We start from the raw sequence: 26287 nt of genomic DNA, 5'->3' as shown, positions 1-26287 counted from the left end.
GTTTACATTTCTGCTCACATGACACTTCTGATTAATGAAATGCCATGCTTAATACATCTATGTCATCGTGTGACAGATGCATAGATTTTCAATTTAAGATTGTACAACCTGAAAAAGATTCATCTCACCTTGTAGCATATAGCCATCTGGAAATCTGATTCTGAGAACAGTATATTTATACTTTTTTATTTGTTGTTTCTCATCTCTGTCCCGTGTGGCTTTAGTTCTGAGCATAGAATCTTGCTTTAACTTCTCTGTTCTATGATGAAGAAAAAAATATTGGAAAAAAACTGAAGAAAAAAAAACAACACCAAGAAGAACCAGCTGCAAGGTTATACAAATCAGGAAAGAAGCAGGCAATTGATGCTGAATAAAGGTGTATTCTCTATAGCGATCAGTCCTGCTTTTGTCTCAGACACAATGATAGCTGGAGATGCAATGCCACGAGGAGGCCTTTACAAGGGAAAGTCAAACCAGTTGTATTCCCAGGATTATGGTGTGGAATAGCATAATGTACGGAAACTGGAGCCATCTAGTCTTTACTTTAGGTACCCTAACGGCTCAACATTACATTGATTTGGTCGTGGAACCAGTGGTACAGTAATTTCTCCAAAGTGTCCCAGAAGCCGTTTTTCAACAAGACAATGCTAGGCTGCATGTTGCTCATGCTACGGTGAGCAGCCTGCGAGGCCTAAATGTGCTACCGTGCCCTGCAGTTTCTCCGGACTTCTCCGCACATCTGGGATGTCGTTGCAAAGGGAACTGCTGGCGGTGGATCTTGATAATTTGCATGACCAAGTGCGTACAACATACCTAAGACAACCATTAATAACCTCATTGATAGCATGACTTTTCCATCTTGGTATGGCAATTTCAATATTGAGGAGTGTATATTAAAGGCAATCTGTCACCACAACTTTCGAGTATTATTAACTGTGATAATATAGGAGTTGTACTGCCGATAAGGAGTCCAGGTCGCTATTTTTTATTTTTCCTACTGCGTCTCATTCCCAATGTGTCAGCGCTTAGTGCATTGTCAGGACTGCCACGTGCATGCACACAGGAGTCCTCTCCATTCGGTTAGTAAAGCACAGCAGCCCTGACAGTACACTTCAGTGCTGACAGCAGGGTAAACAGGGGCAGGAAGAAAATAATAACAGTGATCTAGACTCCTTATGTGCAGTACTACTGCTGATAATAGTCCAGAATCGTGATGATAGATTACTTTTAAGGTATTAAGCAACAAAAGAAGAGTTTTGCAGGTATCATACCTTTTAATGACTAACAAAAATGAAAGTAATGATGTTAAATGGCAGGCTTGCGAGATTACTTACGTAGTTACATAAGTCCATCAAGTTTAACCAAGGGATAGGTGGGGAAGCGAATCCCAGAAGGAAGTCAGACTCAGATTTCTTTTTTGAATCAAATCGTTTTTATTAAACAATAAATACATATTATAACATAATACAATATGTTGACTTTTTCTTTCTTTAAATTATCCACGATGCAGATTCAGTGAACAACAATACTCATAAGTATATCACCACTCAGTATTATCATGAATCCATACACTACATATACCTTTGCTAAAACATATTATGGGCAAAAAAAAAATTACCAGAAACTTGACCTTTCCAAACTCCCTCCCCCCCTTACCCTACCCTAACCCCCCAACCCTAACATTGGTCTTGACCATCACATGACTATATAACCACGTGGGTATGAGATAACCATTCAGTCCACATTTTTTCAAACTTCTGAGGGCACCCTCTCTTCATAAACACCCCTTTTTCGAGTACCAGCATGTCATGCACCTTCCGTTCAAACTCACTCAGTGTGGGCGGACTCCCCTGGATCCACCTCATAGCGATCAGTTTCCTGGCCACATATAGCAATCTCCCCGCAGCTACCCTAACCGGTTCATTTCCTCCAATTTCAGACACATACCCCAGAATACACACCTTAGGATCTTTTTGAATTCTTAATGTCAATTTACTATTAATCATTTCTACAACTTCCTCCCAATAGTTAGCAACTACTGGACAAGACCACAACATATGTAATAAGTCTGCACCATCTTCCATACACTTTGGGCACATGTCATCACCTCTTACTCCTATCTTTTTCAGGAACACCGGTGTTTTGTACACTCTGTGTATAATAAATAGTTGGGACAGTTTGCCCTGTTCACTTAGAGACACCTTGGGGACTGCTTCTAAAATATCTTCCCACATTTCCTTAGACATATCCCCCACGTCAGCCTCCCACTTTTTCATTCTTGAAAGCGGATATCCCTCTAAGAATTTTTCCATTAGAAGAGCGTACACCTGTGATATTAACCCTCTTTTTCCCCCTCCCGACGGAAGAACAAGCTTATGGACCACCTCCATTTGAGCTATCACACATCCCTTCCGCATCGTGACCCCAAGGGCATGTCTTATTTGAAGATATTTATAAAACCACTCCTTGGGGATATTAAATTCCTGCTGCAGGCTTTGAAATGACTTACATGTCTTGTCCTTAATTAATTGTCCAATTCTCGTCACTCCATAAGTTTCCCAGTTCCTAAGTCCTGGTATGGCCAATAGTTCTGGCAACAAGTGGTTCTTTCCAATAGGTGAAAGTTCACTAATACCTCCCACTCCTCTTAGCAGCTTCACTTTTGCCCAAACTTTTTTCATGAGTTCAATCAGAGGAAGTTTTTCCCTCCCTGCATGCATTCCTAAACCTTCCAGAATGCCCATGAGGTCACGACTGCCCAGCCAATGCTGCAATATCTGCCCAGTCATATCCGGTGCTTGTAGATCAATCCATCCCTTAAAATGCTGACATTGGGAAGCCAAAAAATAAATCCATGCGTTAGGGACAGCTAAGCCCCCTTCCGACTTAGAATACTGCAATGTCTCCAGTTTGATCCTAGCCTGTCCATACTTCCAAGTAAGATCTCTAAATATAGAGTGAATTTTCTTAAATCTATCCAGAGGGATCCAAACTGGAGCATTATTCAGTATATATAACAGTTGGGGCATCATAACCATTTTTAAAAGGTTAACTCTACCTACCACCGAAAGAAAGAGCCTACACCATGACCTCACTTTAAGCCTAAAAGTAGCTAGCAAAGGGGATAGATTTAGTTCTTCAAAATCCGCTAGTCTCGGTGTTATATGTAATCCCAGATATTTAAATTTATCCACCCAGGGCACCAAACTATCTACTTGTCTGCCTACCAGGGCCTGCCCGTCAATTGGCATCAAAGAGGATTTCTGCCAGTTTATCCGTAGTCCGGAAAAGCTACCAAATCTGTCAATCAATGCCATGGCCGCATCCAGGGACGCACCAGTATCGCCCAAGAAAAGTAGGGTATCATCAGCGTACATAGCCACTTTATTATGCAGTTCACCATATCTAAACCCCTCTATACTTGTAGATAAGCGAATATGCGCCGCCAACGGCTCTATTGCAAGAGCAAACAATAAGGGCGACAGTGGGCATCCCTGTCTGGAACCCCTGGCGAGGGGAAAACAGTCTGATAATCCTCCATTAGCTCTAATTCTCGCCTTAGGGCTAGAATACAGAACCTGTACCCACTGAATGAACCGTTCACCAAAGCCCATAATTCTCAGGACCCCCCACAAATACCTCCATTCCACACTATCAAACGCCTTAGCGGCGTCAAGCGCAAGCAAGGCCCTGTCACCACCATTATCCGCCGGAATATTTAAGCTAGTGTACAGCCTACGAAGGTTAATAGCCGTTGATTTTCCTGGCATAAATCCCGTCTGATCCGGATGTACTATGGTCAGAATTACCTTGGACAGCCTGTTCGCCAACACCTTCGCCAGTAGCTTAACATCAGCCGTGAGAAGTGAAATTGGCCTGTAGGAATCCGGTATTTTAGGATCCTTCCCAGGCTTAGGCAAAACCACAATTATAGCTTCCTGCATCGAATGTGGTAACGAACCTGCCTCCAATGAGTGCTCAAACACCTTAAGTAATTCAGGGAGTAATATCCCCTGTAGTTTTTTGTATATCTCTACTGGGAGACCATCAGCTCCAGGGGCCTTACCACTTGCCATGTCCCCAAGTGCAGCTTCCAGTTCCTCTAGTGTAATCGGCTCCTCTAGCCTCTCTCTATCTTCTTCTGACAGCACCGATAACTGCGCCTCCTCTAGGAAATCCTTCAGGGCCTCATCAGAACTAGATCCAGTGGAAGTATATAGAGATACATAGAAGCTTTTTAAAATTCCTAATATTCCTTTTGTGTCCTGACAACTGTTCCCCCTGTCATCTCTCAACTCCTGAATACAAGAGGAGCCTCTCTGAGCCTGCGAGACCACTGACAACAAATGACCCACCTTCTCTCCTTCCTCAAAAGATCTCTGACGGTAAAAGCTTCTCTTTCTATCTGCGGCCTGTACCAGATGACATCTCAGCTGCTCCTGAGCAACCTCCAGCGCCTCACTACTAACCATGGTGGGGGATCTACTAAACTCTCTCTCAGCCTCGGACACTAGTACATGCGCCTTGACATCCGCCTCTCTGGTCCTGGATTTATGTTTGTTGATTTCTTTCATCAGAACTCCCCTCAGAAATGCTTTCATGGCGTCCCATACACCTGGTATCGAAGCCGACCCTGTATTGATATCAAAAAATTCCTTAATTTCCATAGAAATCCCAGATAGGTCACCCAACACATTCAACCAATGAGGATTACACTTCCACAGCCTCGGTCCCTGTCTGAGCACCCCCAGGCACAAGTCAATCTGCACCAGAGAATGGTCAGACAACGACCGAGGATGATAAACAACATCCCTAACTAGTGGTAGCATTATGTCGTTAACAAGGGCCAGATCTATACGCGATAGTGAATGGTGCGTGGCGGATCTACATGAATATTCACGCTTATCCGGGTTACGCCGTCTCCATACATCTTGCACTCCTACCTCACCCAAAATATTCCTGAGAGCCGCACTCCCCGGTGAACCACCTGCTCCCTCCACCCGGCATCTATCTAGGGAGTCATTCATCGTGCAATTAAAGTCCCCAACCAACAGCCACGGCAGCCCAGGGAAGTCCGCCACAAAGCCCATGATCTCTCTTATTAATGGGGAAGCAAACGGTGGAGGCACATACACAGACACCAGCACCAGCTGTATTCCATCTACCTTACACACCACACACACATACCTGCCCTCAGCGTCCACACACTCCTGCATATGTTCATACCTGATACTCCTATGCACAATCATACTTACACCTCTAGAATGAGAGGAATGAGTTGAATGTAACGCATGGATCACCCAATTTTTATTCATCCAGTGTAAATTTTCTCCTGTCAAATGCGTTTCCTGAAGACAACATATAGCCGGCTGAAACCGCCCCAGATACTGAAAAATACACTGTCTTTTCCGTGCTTCAGCCATCCCTCTCACATTCCAGCTTAAGATTCTAATCGCCTGTGACATGGTAAAATTTTAAACCATATTTGAATCTCACACCCCATTCAGATAACACTCGCTCATCGTTCAAGACCCTAACCTTCCCCCCCAACCTTTTCCCTACCCCCCCACCCCCCTCCCTCCCTCTCATACTCAGGTTACTGTAGCTGGGGAAACCTTTCCCTTTCTTATCCACTTCCCACATTAAAACAAGGCAATCCGAGAGCAACATGCCCTTCAACCTACAATAAGCATAACAATTTATAACACTTTTCCTCAGGTAGAGAATCCTCCCCACAACTGAGAAATACATTTTACTATCATTACCGCCTGCTCCCTCCTCAGGAACTACCATTTGGTAGCATTACATAATACACTCCCTAACTGGTGCAACATTTAAAGCAATCCTAGAGTGTAAATGCATATATAACTTGAACATAAGAAACGTATATCTGCCTCCTTCAAGTGTCCAGGGCCCCACTTCTCAATTGTCGCTCGTGGACGTCCAGCCACTGCGTCGCCTCCTCCGGATCTTCAAAAAATCTGGTGGATCCCAATGCCACCACACGCAGTTTAGCAGGAAACAGCATAGCGTACTGGACTTGTAGAGCTCTCAGCCTTTTCTTTATATCCATAAATCTGCTTCTCCTCCGCTGCACTTCGTTGGAATAATCCGGAAATATGGATACTTTCACCCCATTCAGGACCATCTCCTCATTGTCCCTAGATTGTCGCAGGATAGTGTCCCGGTCTTTAAAATGGAGTATCTTCGCCAGTATGGGACGGGGAGGTCTGCCAGGCGGAAGCGGCCGCATGGGGACTCTGTGCGCCCGCTCCACCGCATATAATGAGGATAGACCTTTTTCATGAAATAATTGGTGCAGCCATTTTTCCACAAATTCGGTGGCATTATCCCCCTCCGTCTTCTCTGGCACACCCACAATCCGCAGGTTATTCCTTCTGGACCTGTTCTCCAGGTCATCTGTTTTGGCGTATAACGCCGCTATATCTTTAGCAGATGATTTTGCCGCCATTTGCATAGGCTGGATAACGTCCTCAATAGTGGACACCCTCTTCTCCAATTCAGAGGTGCGTTCTGTGATTTTGTGTAGGTCATGCCTAATTAAAGACACATCCGACCTCAGGCTGCCAACCTGTACTGTAAGCACCTTCAGTGTGCTGTTACAACTGGCCACAGCGGCCATAATATCTTTTAGAGTAGGCTCTGCTCCATCCACAACTTTAGGGCCTACCGCGTCTTTTGCCGGCCGTGCAGGGGTTAATGGCGGCCAATTTACCGCGTCCAGGGTCTCCCCGTCGGTGGATTCATCCTCTTGTCCAGAGGAAACCTGAGCGTCCATCTCCTTCTCCTCAGCCCAGTCTCCCCCAGCACTCTCCGTGCGAGCAAACCTGCTCAGCTTTGCGGCAGCCGTCTGTCTCGTCTTGGGCTGTAAGGCCGGCCCCTCTTCTTCCTCGGCGCCATGCCGACTCTCCTCTGGCCTGTCACAGCGCGGCCCTTTACCGGACTTTCTAGGCATGTCGGGACTCAAAAGATCAGCACCACACTCTCCTGTCTCCTCTCAACCACCAGGTAGGCAAGGATCTGCGAAATAGGGGGTTGCTACCACTCTAAAATCAGGATGTCTGCAGGAGCTCAGTGCGGTGCGACCTACTCCATGCGCTCTCAGGCCACGCCCCCCAGACTCAGATTTCTACCCATTTTGATAAGCATTAATGTCATTTACTTTTAAGAATTCATCTAAACCCTTTTTAAAACTGTCCACTGTTCCTGCTGTGACCACATCCTGAGGAAGTCTAATCCACAGATTCACAGTTCTTACAGTAAAGAAGCTTTGACGCTTCTGGAGACTGAACTTTTTCTTCTCCAGTCGGAGGCAGTGAGGGCATTTTACATGGAACAGTTTTTCACCATATTTTTTGTATAACTTGGGTCTCTTGATCAGGCTTAAAGTCTAAAGCTTCACCTTAGTCTAACGCTGATCACGTGTTCTACAGCCGATGTTGTGTACCTGATTCTGTGCACTAAATGTCCTATTGCAGATTACAATGTTGGAGAAACAGGACGGAAACTCATACAATGAAAGAAAATACATTTTCTTGTGGCCACACATTTTTGTAGCCCATGACACAGTGAAGAATATATTAAAGAGGCCATATTAAAGCCAATTTTAAATCCCAAGGGGCCAGAGACAAATTTGGGACTATAAATTTACAACACTCTTTCATACTGTGAACACAGAACTGAATATATCTCAATGATTTATGCTGTTACAAGATCTAAAGAATCTGCTCCAAAGATAGTGGGAACACCAGGTCTCTAAACTAAGATCAATTTAGAGACAATAAGACTTTTACACTGCTCATCTGTAAACTTATTAAGGTTTCCCAACAATTTCACTGTGTATAAGTGCTGCCTATCACCCAATGAACAGCTAAATCCAGCATTTGAAAAGACTGCTGTGAGGTGAGGGGCTACGGCTAAGACACACATCATCCAAAACATTACTAGGCCAAGCACTCACTGAAGTGAATGGACGCTGAGCTGGAAGCACTGTGTTCTCGTCACTGCTTACCTGCTTGTGGTCGACAATGCCGTCCCCATTCTCTTCCATAGATGGTTAGTAGGAATAGAAGAGACCTGTTTCATTGAGGTGGAATCTGATATTGATGAGCTATTCTGAGTATAGGTCATCAATATAACAAAAGTGGAGAATGCCTTTTAGGTAATCTGTGACCTACATTTTGTATGCCAATTAAAACAAGATAGTCACAAATATCCTTTTAAACTTGCAATTGTAGATTTATTTATTCTACTTCCTGAGCATGATTATAGGGGCAGCCACCTTTTCTCAGCTGTTGTTAATAACATTTAGATATATGCTTTACACATCCATCATGGGCCATAGACACAATAGACTAGTGGGGAATCATTGACTTCTATGGGAGAGTTTTTTGGTCATGTTAAGTGACCTGTACATAGGTCAGGAGGGATTAAATAAGCTATAACCATCACTTATTGGGAATGGTAGCTCCTGTGATATCTATACAGTGGTGAAATGTCATTGCAATCCTACCTGTGATGATAATGAGATGACTGCTAAAAAGTGATCTGTACAGACCTGGAAGTGGTGCTTATTATTACAATTAGTGGCCAGTGTAAAAACTGCATGATTTTAGTTTTTAAAATACAGTGCCATTGAAAATGAAAAATAATAATCACCAAAATGCTTCAAAAATATGTTTTAAGAGCAAATAAACTTTTAGCCAACTTTCTTTGTTTATGTTTCAAATGCCCTAAAATAATTTGCGTAATATACTTCAGTAATGTATTTTGTGGTTTTACTAAAGGAATAGGCAGCCTCTATTGCACTTTAGATTTAGTATATTTGTACATTGCTGACTGTTGGCGGTGTATGGATTCCACTGTACTGGGGCAATGGAGGCTGCATCTGCCTGTGCCTCCTTAGTTTGGCTAAATTGTGGCACAGCCCTTACTGATGTGCTATACCAGGGTTTAGCTGAGTGGAGAGGGCTCCTGCATGTGTCCACTCCGGTGAAATTTCTGAATGGTACATTGGTAATTGCTGTGCCAAGATTATGCCAAACTGAAGGGGCAAAGGCAGGAGCAGAGATGTATCCATTGCTCAAGTACAGTGGAATCTGTACACCGCTGACAAGTTAGTGTGTATGAATATACTAAATCTAAAACTCTATAGGCACCCAGGACTTTGAGTAGATATTTCTTTAGTAAAACAGTAAAATACATTAATAAATTAAAGGTATATTACACAAATAATTTTTAGGGCATTTGGACCATTTTTAAAGGGCTTCTGTCAACTAGTTTTGGCATACAAAGCCTTTACATGTGCTGCTAGATCTCCACTAGCATGTCCGTAATATACATGTGCCACAGCTAGGGATGCTTTTGTGTAGTTAGAAAAACAATTTAATAAATATGCTAATTAGATCATTGGGGAGCCCAAGGCGCTGTTACCAGAGTTTCAGGAGCCCAGCACCGCCCATTGTGAATGAGCCCAGCACCGGACGCATCCTCCAACTCCCCTCTCTGCTCCCCTGACATCACAAAGTTGAAGTGCCATAATCTCGCACAGGACAGCTTGAGGCTGATGCCTCAAAAGCATCCCTAGCTATGGGACATGTATATTACTGACATGCAAATGGAGATCTAGAGCACATGTAAAGCGCTCTATACATTAAAACTAGCTGACATAATCCCTTCTTACCTAAAAATTGTTACTCTTTAACATACAAATTCAATTTAAACAATTATTTTCTGCTGACACATTCCCTTTAAAAAAAATTCCTCAATGAATATAATGCATTCTTATAATGCAATTCTATACTGAGAAGCAAAGACAACTTTTACTTAGCATTAGTAATAATAACATAAACTCTTCAAACGTTTCTTTCAAATCATTACTACTGACCTTAGTTTTTGTTCCAATCTGATCTCGTCTACGGTCAAATTGTAGAAGTCATCAGGCAGATTAAATTTTGCAGCTTGATGGGATGGTACAAAGATCTGTGGTTGCCGATCAAGAATGACAATTAAGGGCTCACCATTTAACAATGAATCATGATAATTTTGCAAGTCGTTTAACCTATAAAGTGTGTCACTGCCCAATATATAGAATTCTTCTTGGAGATCTAGTAGTTAAAGTATAAAATAAAAATACTGTGAGTCAAGCAAAAGTGTACCAAAATGATAAAACTATCAATATAAAGAATTAATAATATCCTGGACAGTACTTTGTGCAGGTATTCAGATCTTTGAGTCTTGGGTAAACAATGCACTTTTGTAAGGTAAATGAGATACAGTGGAGAAAGGCTAGGGAAGGGGGACTTGCCGATCGGTAAGAGGAACATAGTGGCCAGATACTGTTGATAAATAACTAAGTTTATTAGGCAACTTCATATGGCCTTATAAATAATTATTTTACAGAACTAATTGTCTGAAAAAAATTTGGGGGGAATTTTCATATTTGCTGGCATCTAGTGGCCAAAGAAACACCTGCCACAGTTAGGCTCCATTCACATGTCCGTGGTGTGTTGCGGACCCGCAATTTGCGGGTCTGCAACACACCCGCCCGGCACCCCTATAGAAATGCCTATTCTTGTCCGCAGCTGCGGACAAGAATAGGACATGTTCTATCTTTTGCGGAGCTGCGGACCCGAAGATCGGGGCCGCGCTCCACAAATGCGGATGCGGACAGCACACTGTGTGCTGTCTGCATCCATTCCGTCCCCATAGAGAATTAATGGGTCCGCACCCATTCCGCAAAATTGCGGAACGGATGCGGACCCATTTGCGGACGTGTGAATGGAGCCTTATTCTGAGTTATTATTGTATTACAATATGTTCTCATGAGAGGATTCTTTTTCATGTGCCCAGGAAACCGAGGTTCAAGATATTTTATTTGAAGAGAATCTGTCACTGCATTTTGACACTTCCAGCTAATACCAATGTTGTATAGCTGGGAAAGCCCAGATTTTGAAGATGTAATGACTTTTGTAAAATTCACTTTCTCACTCTCGCTGTGATCCTACAATCATTCTCCCTAAAGAGTATCCACTTAATAATATGTATGAACTCAGAAGGCCTGTCATGTAAATAGGATGTACTGAGGCCCACCCATCTCTCCGATATCCCAGCCAGCCTAGCAGCAATATTCAAGATGTCGGGCAGAGTGCAGGGAAGGCGTAGTTTACTCATGATTGATATGCACAACTCAGAACCTTTTCAAGCAAACTGCGAAACATGCAAACAAGTTCAACTAAAAAGAAAATATATTTAGAATCAGGGTCTGTCACATTATCCAATAATTCTGGCAGTTTGATGGGGTTACAGGGGGTGATATGTAGATTCCCTTTAAGAATTAATCTAATGGTTTTTCCTGTCTCTGAATAAAGGTTGGAACTTCAATGCTGACTTTGACCAATCATAATCCCTGCTAAAGAGAAGTGAATGTGAAGCCACATAATGGGCTAATTACTGTATCTTTCGCTTTACAAGACACACACTTTTTTAGCAAGATTTTTTATAAACGGCAGTCAGGGACATCCAGCATGGCCAGACTCCCTGACTGCTTTCTTAATGATCTGGCAGAGCACAAATACAGCGTTTTACCCAATAAATGAAAGAGCTGTACATCTGCACACACTTTTCTCTCCCTGCCGACACCGATCTGTGTGATCAGCAGCAGCAGGAGAGCACCTGGGGAGGAAGGTCCTACAGCTTTAGGGCTCATTCAGACGGCCGTATGCTGTCCGCAAAAATACTGAATGCTATCCGTTTTTTTGCGGTTCCGCAAAAAAACGGATCTGCAAAAAAACGGATAGCATTCAGTATTTTTGCGGACCCATAGACGGATAGCATTCAGTATTTTTGCGGACAGCATACGGCCGTCTGAATGAGCCCTTACTCAAAGGAAATTAAAACTCCAAGTACAGATTAAAGTGTAACTGCCGTTTCATTTTTTATACCCTAATGGTATAAATGCTTCTGTACTTTATAATTTAAACTTTTTCAGATTCACCTCATAATAACACCCAGAAATGCGTGTCACTTTCACATTGAGCAGGCTTCTTCTCAAAGCATTGTCATGTGCAGGCCGTCTCCTTTCTGTTATAAAGAAGAGACTGGGAGAGCACTGAGAGGAGGAGCACAGCCCTGAGTGCCTTAGAGCTGGGTTCGGGCAGAAAGTGGAGGGGGGAGGGCTGCTTTAGAAGCTGCCTTCTCCTGAATGGTAGCAGTTAGAAACATACAACTAGTCTTGTTTGAAAGCTGACATTCCAGGCTTTCATATAAGACCAGAGTGACAGTCCAAGCAACAGAGGAGAAATCACTGTTAGAAAACGAGTCAGGAATAATTGCGGGTAAAACATGCTTTTACTTTCACTTTCAGCTGTATTCACTGCATCCCGATTTTTATCAGTGATATCTTCCTATGTACTGAAGGTATTGCTGTCATTCTATTGTATTGTGTCTGAAAGCTTGGGATGTCAGCTTTCAAACAATACAAAGCCCATATCGCTAGCTAGTGTCAAACCAGAGATATGAGCAGCTAAAGCAGCCCCTCCCTGTCAGTGTGGAGTAGACTGAAGGAGCAGCTGCAGAGCTGACAGGAGGAAACATAGTAAAAATAAAAATAAAAAAAATCAGTGTAGTGACCCACATAATAAAATTAAGTTATTTTAACAGTGAACGAAAATTCCACTAAATAATGTAAAAATTGCTGTTTACCTTTCCCCTAATAATAAAACAAAAATTATTTAATACACTATCTATACCCCAAAATGGTTTCTAAAAAACCTTTTAATGTGACTATTAAGAGGCCAAAACAAATTTCATGTAATGCAGGGCTTGTCTCTAGTTAGCTGTATGTGAGAGGATACACGCTGCTCTGGGGCAGTGGGGGAGGTTATCTGCATTCTGATTGGTCCTACTAGTTCATTTATGGAGGGCAAGGGGTTATGGGAAGTGAGGAAAATATAGGATGGCCTCAAGTACATGGCAAAGATCATCACAGGAAGTGCAGCAGAGGCCATATTAAATAGAGGCACAGAAAAATAGGGTTGCTAAGGGCTGAATACAGACATCAGAAAGGTAAAATTAACTGAAAAATAAAGCTTAATGAATAGCTTCCCTTCAGCATCACATATGTTAGGAATTTCATTTTTGGTAGTGAAATGGCAGTTACACTTTAAGGACCTTTGATGACGTCCTCATTTGTGCAAAAATAAAACTGTATGTGTGCAGCAGAGCTGTATGTGTAACAGAGCTGTGTGTGTAGCAAAGCTGTTTGTGTATATGGCAGTGCTGTGTGTGTACCAGAACTGTGTGTGACGCTCTGCGCTGCAATTGGACAGCGCTACAGCCAGGGGAGGAGACACCCACAGAGAAAGACTGTGTCTCCTCCCCATTGCTCCAATGTTCAATATTAGCATACTGAGCGTGAAATATGCGGGGGGGGGGGCCATAACGGGGTGCAGGAGCACTATTTAAAAAAAAAAAAAAACAGGCAGGGTGGCAGCACAGCGGGAGGTACAGATATTTATCTCACTTACTACAAACCCATGAAAGGTCCTCTTTAAAGGGGCTGGCCACCCTAAGTATCAAAAATCCAAAGTGCCCCAGACAATAGCCAAAATTCTGAACTATTTATATCATGTGACATGTACTGGCTAGATATGATTTTTCTAACCTGTTCAACATGACACGCTTCCCTGGAGGAGCTCCCTCAGACACGCTTCCCTGGAGGAGCAACTGCAAAGTAAAAGTAAAAATCCCAGTATGCATTGCGGCAAATATCTCCAGAGGAGCAGTCACATGACATCCCCGCTGTCATGTAAGTGATGTGGGAGGGAACACCACACTGACAACAGGAGGGAAGGGAAAAAGGAACTAGGCCTCAAAGCTAGGGAAAGGAAAATGGACACCACCTATGGAAACCCTAATCCTAGCCCTTACTCCTATTCATATGAACGGACCTTGAAGGTAGGAATGTTCATACACTGGAACCTATGACTAGAAACCCTGAATTGCCCTGGAATAGTGTCAGGGCTTGAGACGACCTGTTACTTCCAATATGAAAGAACCAGCATCTCTCTGAGGCCTAGTAACAAAAGACACTGAGGAAACAACAAAATATAAAAGGGAAATAACACTTAACTTCTGAAGTAAATGGACGAGCAGAAACTCAGAAGAGGACCACACACCAGCACTTCCAATACCAAACTGAAGCTATCAACCGCATAGCATGATGGGCGAAGCCAGACTAAATAGAAGAGTTGGAATGACCACTAAGCTACACCCGAGACAAGAGGTGTGGTCATTACCAGCAACAACATTGAAACAAGAGACACCAAAGAGGCTGTCAGATCACATCACATGCAGCCAGTCTCTTAGATCTCCTGACGCCTGTCAAGTTAGAGACCATGACACCCGCAAAACTGTGTTACCATAGAGACAAGAGCCCCTTAGTCATTATCAATAACTCATCAGTAAATATCTGCTGTACAGACATAGCAATAAAAAGAATGCCCTAGTCCCAGCAGTAAGAAAGGCCACTACCTAACACACACAGAAATATGATGCTAATGTATCATAAATATGTTGCTGGGGAGGGGGACGTGTACCTTGTTAATAAATTTGCTGATGGGGCCCAGTCATTTCTAGATGCGCCATTGGATATAAGCCATGAACAGAATGAATAGAGGGGGAGATTTATCATTTCACCTTGTTCCTGAAAAGTGGCGTTAAAAAGTTGCAAACTATGTGTGGCAGGGAAGGGGCGTGACCTGTTGCCCCAACAACTTTATGTTCATTTTCGCCAGTTTTCTGTTTTGGTGCACGGACTACCGGGGGAGGAGGGCCTGTTGAGCGGGGGACAGACCTTTGTTGCACAAGAACACTGATAAATAAACTTGCTCCCAGCTGACAGCCTAGAAATCATCTCTGCATCTATTAATATATGACTACCCTTCACCTGGGGAAAAAGGGGGAAACAAGTGTAGTCAAACATCTCTATATACAATGTACATGGGGTCACACATCTGTATATACAGTATAAAGAGGGTCTCACATCTCTGTATACAGGGGGTCACACATCAATGTATACGGTGTACAGGGGGTCACGGATCTCTACATGCAGTAGTAGGGGTCACACATCTGTATGTAGAGTGTACATGGGGTAATGGAACTCTATATACAGTGGTGGGGGGTCACACACCTGTATATACAATATGAAGGGGGTCTCACATCTCTGTATACAGGGGGTCAGACATATGTATACGGTGTACAGGGGGCCACGGATCTCTATATGCAGTGGTGAGGGTCACACATCAGTATATACCGTGTACATGGGGTCATGGATCTCTATATGCAGCGCTGGTTGGTCACAAATCATTATATACAGTGTACAGGAGGTCACGGATCTCTATATACAGTGGTGGGGATCACACATCAGTACTGTATATACAGTGTACAGGGGTTCACGGATCTCTATATACAGTGGTGGGGGGTGGTCACGGATTTCCTACAGTGGTGGGAGGGGGGATCACACATTACTGTGTACAAGGGGACCTTATAAACAGTATATAGTTGTATGTATCCTACCTGTACACTGTATATAGAGATGTGCGACATTTCCCTTCCCTGTACACTGTGTATAATGATAATAATGTGACCCTCCAGTGCAAGGGGTCACACATCTCAATTTACAGTGTATGGTTGAGGGGGTGGGGCTTACCACATATCAATGTATACAGTATACAGGGGGTCACACATCTCTATATACAGTGTACAGTGGTGGGGGGGATCACATATCACTGTATGCGGGGCGTCATATATTGTATCACTATATAATACAGTGGTGTAGGAAGGAGAAGGCACATATTTAAAAATGGTGAGACTAGTGACTGCTGCTGATATCATTGACTTCAGCCATACTGACAGCTCAGAAGGGGTTAAAGCTCCTAACATTTTGGTCCTCACATGCTGGCAGGAACCTCTCAGTACAGGAGAGACAGAGGGAACGGAGTCTGCAGTCAGTGAGCTCCGCATCACAGCTTCTCCTCAGTCTCCCTTCCTTCTGCAAAAGTTTTTTATTTCTGCTTTTAACAATCTTCCTGCTAAGCCACTGCCAGTCCTGCACAGCCAAGAGTGCCAGTCACATCAGAAGGCACCTCTGAAACCAGCACAGGGAGCTACTAGGACTAAGACAGCAGCGCACTCCTTCAGAAATGAAGGAGGTAGCTCCTCCATGGCACCTGCAGTGATGGAAAAGACAGGCTGCTGTGAGAGCAGGTCAGGAGGAGGCGTGGCTTACAATAGCAAGGAAACCAGGCAGATCTGCTTAAGATATATTAATAAGTGTAATATTTCCTACATTTCTTTACAGTTTTAATAAGTGTTAACCGAGTGGCCAACCCTTTAAAAAAAGCAGAACAAGAAGCATGGCAGGAACAACAAAGCAATGATAGGAGACATTTATTTGGATAGGTACTTGTAATGACGTGACAACATGCACCTATCACGTCTGATATGGCAGGTAATAGACGTGCGGCACAGAGGGGAGGGAAGAGGAGTACCCTTCCACTAGGGAGAGGGAGGAGTGGTGACTCTTAGCTCACCTGGCACTGGCACCTGGCTGCCATGACGTCCCTAGACAGGCTGCTAACCCGTACAACAATCATGTCTCGTCCCTGGCTTACCCTGAAATAAGCCCTAGGTACAGAATAGGGCGGTGGGAGCACTAGTCCCCACCACTGACACTAGGGTAACAACAGGGAAAGGACAAACAACACAAACACAATCAACAATCCCTTAAGGGAGACAACAACAACAACAGTGAACCAGAGATCCAACAGCTTTAGTTCCAACGGCTCCACAGCAACAGTTGTCCACCTGAGGTAAGAATAGAAGATCTGGAAGGAAGATCTATATCTGGCAACAAGGGAAGCCGAAAGGGAGAATATATAGTAGCTGGGAGTGGCTGACAGAACAGCTGAAAGGAAACGCTACAGATTCCTAAATGGGACAAAAAATATTGCATACCTAAGCAGGAAAACCTGGACCGGAATCCATTCTCACCATTAGGTCATGTAGCGATCCCTTGAGAAACCGAGCTCATAGCCACCCGCTGCGAACTTCTGACCCCAGGCACAACAGAGTGTCAAGGTCTCTAACGCGACAGGTGTCAGAAGATCTCAGAGACTGGCTGCATGTGATGAGATCTGACTGCCTCTTCGGTGTTTCTTGTTTCAGTGTTGTTGCTGGTTGTGATGGACTGAATCTTCACTGGGGCTGTTGGAGAAGCCTGAGGGCTAGCCTCCTTCCTACGGACTATGGACCCAGAACTATGGAGACCCCCTCAGACCTCTTGGGGTTACAAGGAACTATTAACCCTGATTTATGTGTGGAGTTATAGGCCAGATCTTTCCGATTGCCCATTAAAAGTGCAGGGTGTGAATCCCGCAACACAAAAAGGGTTAACTCTGCACTGAGACTCCCAATGAATGTGTTAGTTTATTTTTCCCTTTGTTCTATTGTGTTAGTGATAGGATTAAGATAGCTAACTCCGGGGTAGAGGAGTAGATCACCGTATGATACACTCAGGAGATAATCCCATCACATGTGTCTCCTCTCTCCCTATTCTTTCATTAAAACACTGGGGAGGGGATGTCTGTTTGCACGCTGTTCATGTTTGATTAAGTTATGTTGTTAGACTTCTTGAACTGTATATATACTGAGTTGGTCTTCAATAAAGGGAGTTCTTGATTTGTTTCACCCTCAACATAGAGTCCCATCTCATGTGTGGGGGGGAACAGCTATATTAACTCTGGGGATCGCTATCGGCATTATACTCCCCTGGGAAAACAACACGGTTCTACCCACTGGAAGCTGGATCCTAGTCTTGGGCCCAGGGTGGGTGGAGGACAGCGAGACCCCAGCCAAGCAGTAACTCTGGAAGTGGGGACTACAGTGCTGATGGTGTTCGGTGGAGTGCTTGGAAGTACTTGGTGAGCACTAGGAAGCATCGATTGGTGGAGGCACCCAGTTGGGGTGCCAAGTGGTCCATCACACTGGTAATGACCACACCTCTTGTCTCAGGTGTAGCTTAGTGGTCATTCCAACTCTTCTATTGAGTCTGACTTCCCCCATCATGCTATGCGGTTGATAGCTTCAATTTGGTATTAGAAGTGCTAGTGTGTGGTCCTCTTCTCAGTTCCTTTACTTCAGAAGTTAAGTGTTACTTTCCCTTTATATTTAGTTGTTTCCCCTCTGTCTTTTGTTACTAGGCCTCAGGGAGATGCTGGTTCTTTCATACGGGAAGGAACAGGTCGTCTCAAGCCTTGACACTATTCCAGGGCAATTCAGGGTTTCCAGGGTCATAGTGTCACAACCAGACAGCTGAGAAGCTCTGACAGGAGCTTTCCAGATCCTCCTCCTTGAGTTTCTTTGTTTTGGTTAAGTTCCTCATCTCGTTAGTCTATCTCAGCTGTCATGCAGTTGGACTGATTGCTTCCTTTTAAGTTCCTCCCCATGATGCATTAGGTTGCGGCTTATACAACTTCCTGGAGTGTGTGTGCATGCTGTTTCTATTTCCTAGTCCTCTGCAAGATAAGTTCTGTTCCTTTATTTGTGATTTTCTGTCTGCTGGATTTTCAGGTGACCCTGACTCCCTCCGTGTCTAGTGTAGGGAGCCGGTGGTCGTGTCCCCTCACTATTGTAGGGTCTTCAGGTATTAGATAGCCGAGGTACGTGGATATGCGCCCATCCACCTTTGGGGTGCTCGCATAGGCTGAGCAATTAGGGAGAGTGGCAGGTCTCATGCAGGGGTCTCCCTTTTGTTCCTTAGTTGTGGATCCAGTGAGTCATTATTGTATTGCATTGTCTTGTTTCCTGTACACCATCCGTGACATTATAAGCCGCCAAAACCGTCTCAAGCATGGATCTGGTTTCACTTTTGGCTGAGCGCTTCCAGGGTCTTTCATTGGAGGTAGCTGATCTCCGTAAGACTTTTTCTCAGTTTCAAATGACCGGTTCAGCTTGCGTTCATGGAGTTTGTTCTGAGCCTAGCTCAATCCTGGGCCTTTTCGCTGCCGGAGGGGGCACGGCCCCTCCGTTCAGTGGATAAATTCTTTTTAGCCCTGGGTCAGATATATGATGATCCGGATCGTATTGCTCTGGCTGAGTCTAGACTACGTCTGTTATGCCAGGGTAAACAATCCGCAGAGATATACTGCTCAGAATTTCGGAGATGGGCAGCTGATACTGGTTGGAATGATGCTGCACTCCGAAGTCAATTTTGCCATGGTCTTTCAGAGGGATTGAAAGATGCATTTGCCTTTCATGAGAGACCTACCTCCTTGGATTCTGCTATGTCTCAGGCCGTTCGTATTGACAGGCGTCTTAGAGAGAGAGGAGAGATCTCTCCTTCCTGTCATACTCAGTCCCGGGACAGTGCAGCGGTCTCAGTCGCTGTCAGCCCCTTCTGAGCAGGAGCCCATGCATGGGAGGGTTTGTTTTTGTTGTGGAGGTATAAATCATTTGGCAAATGTTTGTCCCTCTAGGAGATTCAGGCAGTCTTCTGGGAGTAATAAAGAAACAAAAAGGAAAAAATCTTTTAAAAATGTTCCGTCTGTTACTATTGGCAGGGTTGAGGCGGAAATTGAAGGTTTTCCGTTTGCTTGTAGTTCCCGTTTTGTCCTGCCTGCTAGGGTGGCGCTAGAGAGCAAGAGCATTTTTTGTGAGATTTTTGTGGATAGTGGAGCAGCTGTCAATCTCATTGATAATCAATTTGCAATAACTCATGGTTTCCAGGTATGCACTTTGGGAAAGGATATTCCTGTTTTTGCTATTGATTCCGCTCCACTTTCTCAGAAATCATTAAAGGGCATAGTTCACAATATCCGTTTAATTGTGAGTGATGCTCATGTTGAGGATGTGTCATGTTTCGTCCTTAGCGGTTTGCCTACTCCTCTAGTGTTGGGGCTACCCTGGCTCACTAAACATAACCCCACCATTGATTGGCAAGCGAGGCAAATAAATGGTTGGAGTGACTTTTGCAGAGAGAATTGCCTCATGACATCTGTTTCTGAGGTTTCTACTAAGACTGTACCACCTTTCCTCTCTGAATTTTCGGATGTCTTCTCTGAGAGTGGAGTTCAGGATTTGCCCCCGCACAGGGAGTACGATTGCCCTATTAATCTCATCCCAGGCGCCAAGCTGCCTAAATCTCGTTTATACAATCTTTCCCAACCTGAGAGGGTCGCTATGCGTACTTATATCTCTGAGAGTCTGAGAAAAGGACACATACGACCCTCGAAGTCACCTGTTGCCGCTGGTTTTTTCTTTGTTAAGAAAAAAGATGGTTCTTTAAAGAGGACCTTTCACCGATTCTTACCCTATGAACTAACTATACAGATATGTAGAGCGGCGCCAGGGGATCTCACTGCACTTACTATTATCCCCGGGCGCCGCTCCGTTCTCCTGCTATGCCCTACGGTATCTCCGCTCACTAAGTTATAGTAGGCGGAGATACCAGTCCCTAAGTTATGGTAGGCGGAGTCTGCCCTAGCGCTGGCCAATCGCAGCGCAGAGCTCACAGCCTGGGAGGTTATTTTCTCCCAGGCTGTGAGCTCTGCAATGCGATTGGCCAGCGCTAGGGCAGACTCCGCCTACCATAACTTAGGGAACGGAGATACCGGAGGGCATAGCAGGAGAATGGAGCGGCGCCCGGGGATAATAGTAAGTGCAGAGAGATCCCCGGGCGCCGCTCCACATGTCTGTATACTTAGTTCATAGGGTAAGAATCGGTGAAAGGTCCTCTTTAAGACCTTGTCTGGATTTCAGGGAGCTGAACAGTATCACTATTCGTGACCCTTATCCGCTTCCTCTGATCCCGGACCTGTTTAACCAGGTTGTTGGGGCTAAAGTCTTTTCCAAATTAGATCTAAGAGGGGCATACAACCTGGTCAGGGTCAGAGAAGGAGACGAATGGAAGACGGCTTTCAATACCCCTGAGGGCCATTTTGAGAATTTGGTTATGCCTTTTGGTTTGATGAATGCCCCAGCCGTTTTTCAGCATTTCGTGAACAGCATTTTTTTATCATTTAATGGGAAAATTTGTATTAGTGTATTTGGATGACATCTTGATTTTTTCTCCTGATTTCAAGACTCATAAGGAACACTTACGTCAGGTCTTGCTCATCCTGTGGGAGAATAAATTATACGCGAAACTGGAGAAATGTGTGTTTGCGGTTCCAGAAATTCAATTTCTGGGGTTTCTTCTCTCCGCTTCTGGTTTTCGCATGGACCCCGAGAAGGTCCGCGCTGTCCTTGAGTGGGAGCTTCCTGAGAATCAGAAGGCGCTGATGCGTTTTTTGGGCTTTGCCAATTATTACAGGAAATTTATTTTGAATTATTCCTCTGTTGTTAAACTACTCACTGATATGACCAGAAAGGGGGTAGATTTTTCTTCCTGGTCGGTAGAGGCGCGTAAGGCCTTTTCTAATATCAAGGAGAGTTTTGCTTCCGCTCCCATCCTGGTACAACCTGATATTTCGTTACCCTTCATAGTTGAGGTTGATGCTTCTGAGGTAGGGGTGGGTGCGGTCTTGTCTCAGGGTTCCTCTCCTGCCAAATGGCATTTATTGACCACATTGTCAAATTGCATGGTATTCCTTCAGACATAGTCTCTGATAGGGGCACGCAGTTTGTTTCCAGATTCTGGAAGGCTTTCTGTTCTCGCTTGGGGGTTCGGTTGTCATTCTCTTCTGCTTTCCACCCGCAGTCGAATGGCCAGACAGAGCGCGTCAATCAGAATCTGGAGACATATCTGCGCTGTTTTGTGGCGGAGAATCAGGAGGATTGGTGTTCTTTTTTGTCCCTTGCTGAGTTTGCTTTAAATAACCGTCGTCAGGAGTCCTCTGATAAGTCACCATTTTTTGGTGCATATGGGTTTCATCCGCAGTTTGGGACTTTCTCGGGGGAGGGGTCTTCTGGTTTACCTGATGAGGACAGATTCTCCTCGTCTTTGTCATCTATTTGGCAAAAGATTCAGGATAATCTAAAGAGCATGAGTGAGAGATATAAGCGTGTGGCAGATAAGAGACGTGTGCCTGGTCCGGACCTGAATGTTGGTGATCTGGTGTGGTTGTCTACCAAAAATATCAAATTGAAGGTTCCCTCCTGGAAGTTGGGTCCTAGGTTTATTGGGCCTTAAAAGATCCTGTCTGTCATCAATCCTGTTGCCTACCGTCTTGATCTTCCTCAGACTTGGAAGATCCATAATGTTTTTCATAAGTCCTTATTGAAACCTTATGTTCAACCTATTGTACCCTCGCCTTTGCCTCCTCCTCCGATTATGGTTGATGGAAATTTTGAATTTCAGGTCTCTAGGATTGTGGATTCTCGTCTTGTCCGCGGTTCCCTCCATTACCTCGTTCATTGGGAGGGTTATGGTCCTGAGGAGAGGATGTGGGTCCCAGTGACGGACATTAAGGCCACTCGTCTCATCAGGGCTTTTCATAGGTCCCATCCTGAGAAGGTGGGCCCTGAGTGTCCGGAGTCCACTCGTAGAGGGAGGGGTACTGTCACAACCAGACAGCTGAGAAGCTCTGACAGGAGCTTTCCAGATCCTCCTCCTTGAGTTTCTTTGTTTTGGTTAAGTTCCTCATCTCAGCTGTCATGCAGTTGGACTGATTGCTTCCCTTTAAGTTCCTCCCCATGATGCATTAGGTTGCGGCTTATACAACTTCCTGGAGTGTGTGTGCATGATGTTTCTATTTCCCAGTCCTCTGCAAGATAAGTTCTGTTCCTTTATTTGTGATTTTCTGTCTGCTGGATTTTCAGGTGACCCTGACTCCCTCCGTGTCTAGTGTAGGGAGCCGGTGGTCGTGTCCCCTCACTATTGTAGGGTCTTCAGGTATTAGATAGCCGAGGTACGTGGATATGCGCCCATCCACCTTAGGGAGAGTGGCAGGTCTCATGCAGGGGTCTCCCTTTTGTTCCTTAGTTGTGGATCCAGTGAGTCATTATTGTATTGCATTGTCTTGTTTCCTGTACACCATCCGTGACATTATAAGCCGCCAAAACCGTCTCAAGCATGGATCCGGTTTCACTTTTGGCTGAGCGCTTCCAGGGTCTTTCATTGGAGGTAGCTGATCTCCGTAAGACTTTTTCTCAGTTTCAAATGACCGGTTCAGCTTGCGTTCATGGAGTTTGTTCTGAGCCTAAGATCTCGCTCCCGGATACATTCTCCGGGGGTAGTGAGTATTTTGTGCGTTTTAGAGAGGCTTGCAAACTCCATTTTCGCCTTCTTCCCCATTCCTCTGGTGATGAGGATCGGAGGGTGGGGATCATTATATCGCTGCTCAGGGGTAACGCTCAATCCTGGGCCTTTTCGCTGCCGGAGGGGGCACGGCCCCTCCGTTCAGTGGATAAATTCTTTTTAGCCCTGGGTCAGATATATGATGATCCGGATCGTATTGCTCTGGCTGAGTCTAGACTACGTCTGTTATGCCAGGGTAAACAATCCGCAGAGATATACTGCTCAGAATTTCGGAGATGGGCAGCTGATACTGGTTGGAATGATGCTGCACTCCGAAGTCAATTTTGCCATGGTCTTTCAGAGGGATTGAAAGATGCATTTGCCTTTCATGAGAGACCTACCTCCTTGGATTCTGCTATGTCTCAGGCCGTTCGTATTGACAGGCGTCTTAGAGAGAGAGGAGAGATCTCTCCTTCCTGTCATACTCAGTCCCGGGACAGTGCAGCGGTCTCAGTCGCTGTCAGCCCCTTCTGAGCAGGAGCCCATGCATGGGAGGGTTTGTTTTTGTTGTGGAGGTATAAATCATTTGGCAAATGTTTGTCCCTCTAGGAGATTCAGGCAGTCTTCTGGGAGTAATAAAGAAACAAAAAGGAAAAAATCTTTTAAAAATGTTCCGTCTGTTACTATTGGCAGGGTTGAGGCGGAAATTGAAGGTTTTCCGTTTGCTTGTAGTTCCCGTTTTGTCCTGCCTGCTAGGGTGGCGCTAGAGAGCAAGAGCATTTTTTGTGAGATTTTTGTGGATAGTGGAGCAGCTGTCAATCTCATTGATAATCAATTTGCAATAACTCCTGGTTTCCAGGTATGCACTTTGGGAAAGGATATTCCTGTTTTTGCTATTGATTCCGCTCCACTTTCTCAGAAATCATTAAAGGGCATAGTTCACAATATCCGTTTAATTGTGAGTGATGCTCATGTTGAGGATGTGTCATGTTTCGTCCTTAGCGGTTTGCCTACTCCTCTAGTGTTGGGGCTACCCTGGCTCACTAAACATAACCCCACCATTGATTGGCAAGCGAGGCAAATAAATGGTTGGAGTGACTTTTGCAGAGAGAATTGCCTCATGACATCTGTTTCTGAGGTTTCTACTAAGACTGTACCACCTTTCCTCTCTGAATTTTCGGATGTCTTCTCTGAGAGTGGAGTTCAGGATTTGCCCCCGCACAGGGAGTACGATTGCCCTATTAATCTCATCCCAGGCGCCAAGCTGCCTAAATCTCGTTTATACAATCTTTCCCAACCTGAGAGGGTCGCTATGCGTACTTATATCTCTGAGAGTCTGAGAAAAGGACACATACGACCCTCGAAGTCACCTGTTGCCGCTGGTTTTTTCTTTGTTAAGAAAAAAGATGGTTCTTTAAAGAGGACCTTTCACCGATTCTTACCCTATGAACTAACTATACAGATATGTAGAGCGGCGCCCGGGGATCTCACTGCACTTACTATTATCCCCGGGCGCCGCTCCGTTCTCCTGCTATGCCCTACGGTATCTCCGCTCACTAAGTTATAGTAGGCGGAGATACCAGTCCCTAAGTTATGGTAGGCGGAGTCTGCCCTAGCGCTGGCCAATCGCAGCGCAGAGCTCACAGCCTGGGAGGTTATTTTCTCCCAGGCTGTGAGCTCTGCAATGCGATTGGCCAGACTCCGCCTACCATAACTTAGGGAACGGAGATACCGGAGGGCATAGCAGGAGAATGGAGCGGCGCCCGGGGATAATAGTAAGTGCAGAGAGATCCCCGGGCGCCGCTCCACATGTCTGTATACTTAGTTCATAGGGTAAGAATCGGTGAAAGGTCCTCTTTAAGACCTTGTCTGGATTTCAGGGAGCTGAACAGTATCACTATTCGTGACCCTTATCCGCTTCCTCTGATCCCGGACCTGTTTAACCAGGTTGTTGGGGCTAAAGTCTTTTCCAAATTAGATCTAAGAGGGGCATACAACCTGGTCAGGGTCAGAGAAGGAGACGAATGGAAGACGGCTTTCAATACCCCTGAGGGCCATTTTGAGAATTTGGTTATGCCTTTTGGTTTGATGAATGCCCCAGCCGTTTTTCAGCATTTCGTGAACAGCATTTTTTTATCATTTAATGGGAAAATTTGTATTAGTGTATTTGGATGACATCTTGATTTTTTCTCCTGATTTCAAGACTCATAAGGAACACTTACGTCAGGTCTTGCTCATCCTGTGGGAGAATAAATTATACGCGAAACTGGAGAAATGTGTGTTTGCGGTTCCAGAAATTCAATTTCTGGGGTTTCTTCTCTCCGCTTCTGGTTTTCGCATGGACCCCGAGAAGGTCCGCGCTGTCCTTGAGTGGGAGCTTCCTGAGAATCAGAAGGCGCTGATGCGTTTTTTGGGCTTTGCCAATTATTACAGGAAATTTATTTTGAATTATTCCTCTGTTGTTAAACTACTCACTGATATGACCAGAAAGGGGGTAGATTTTTCTTCCTGGTCGGTAGAGGCGCGTAAGGCCTTTTCTAATATCAAGGAGAGTTTTGCTTCCGCTCCCATCCTGGTACAACCTGATATTTCGTTACCCTTCATAGTTGAGGTTGATGCTTCTGAGGTAGGGGTGGGTGCGGTCTTGTCTCAGGGTTCCTCTCCTGCCAAATGGCATTTATTGACCACATTGTCAAATTGCATGGTATTCCTTCAGACATAGTCTCTGATAGGGGCACGCAGTTTGTTTCCAGATTCTGGAAGGCTTTCTGTTCTCACTTGGGGGTTCGGTTGTCATTCTCTTCTGCTTTCCACCCGCAGTCGAATGGCCAGACAGAGCGCGTCAATCAGAATCTGGAGACATATCTGCGCTGTTTTGTGGCGGAGAATCAGGAGGATTGGTGTTCTTTTTTGTCCCTTGCTGAGTTTGCTTTAGATAACCGTCGTCAGGAGTCCTCTGATAAGTCACCATTTTTTGGTGCATATGGGTTTCATCCGCAGTTTGGGACTTTCTCGGGGGAGGGGTCTTCT

General features: G+C 44.8%; 1 protein-coding gene across 1 annotated transcript in view; it reads right to left on the bottom strand.

Annotated features, from left to right (window-relative positions):
- The window catches only part of UBXN6 (UBX domain protein 6), a 278997-nt gene that overhangs the window by 74629 nt on the left and 178081 nt on the right, over positions 1–26287 (bottom strand). Inside the window, exons 8-9 of the mRNA XM_040417750.1 lie at positions 9908–10127; positions 129–259 (exon numbers count right to left, since the gene is read on the bottom strand). Of these exons, the coding sequence (XP_040273684.1) occupies positions 129–259; positions 9908–10127 (351 nt within the window). The remainder of the gene's footprint in view (positions 1–128; positions 260–9907; positions 10128–26287) is intronic.

The sequence above is a fragment of the Bufo bufo genome, chromosome 2, assembly GCF_905171765.1.
Source record: "Bufo bufo chromosome 2, aBufBuf1.1, whole genome shotgun sequence".
Taxonomy (NCBI): Eukaryota; Metazoa; Chordata; class Amphibia; order Anura; family Bufonidae; genus Bufo; species Bufo bufo.
The sequence above is the reverse complement of the archived record's forward strand: the minus strand, read 5'-3'. Positions and strand labels throughout refer to the sequence as shown.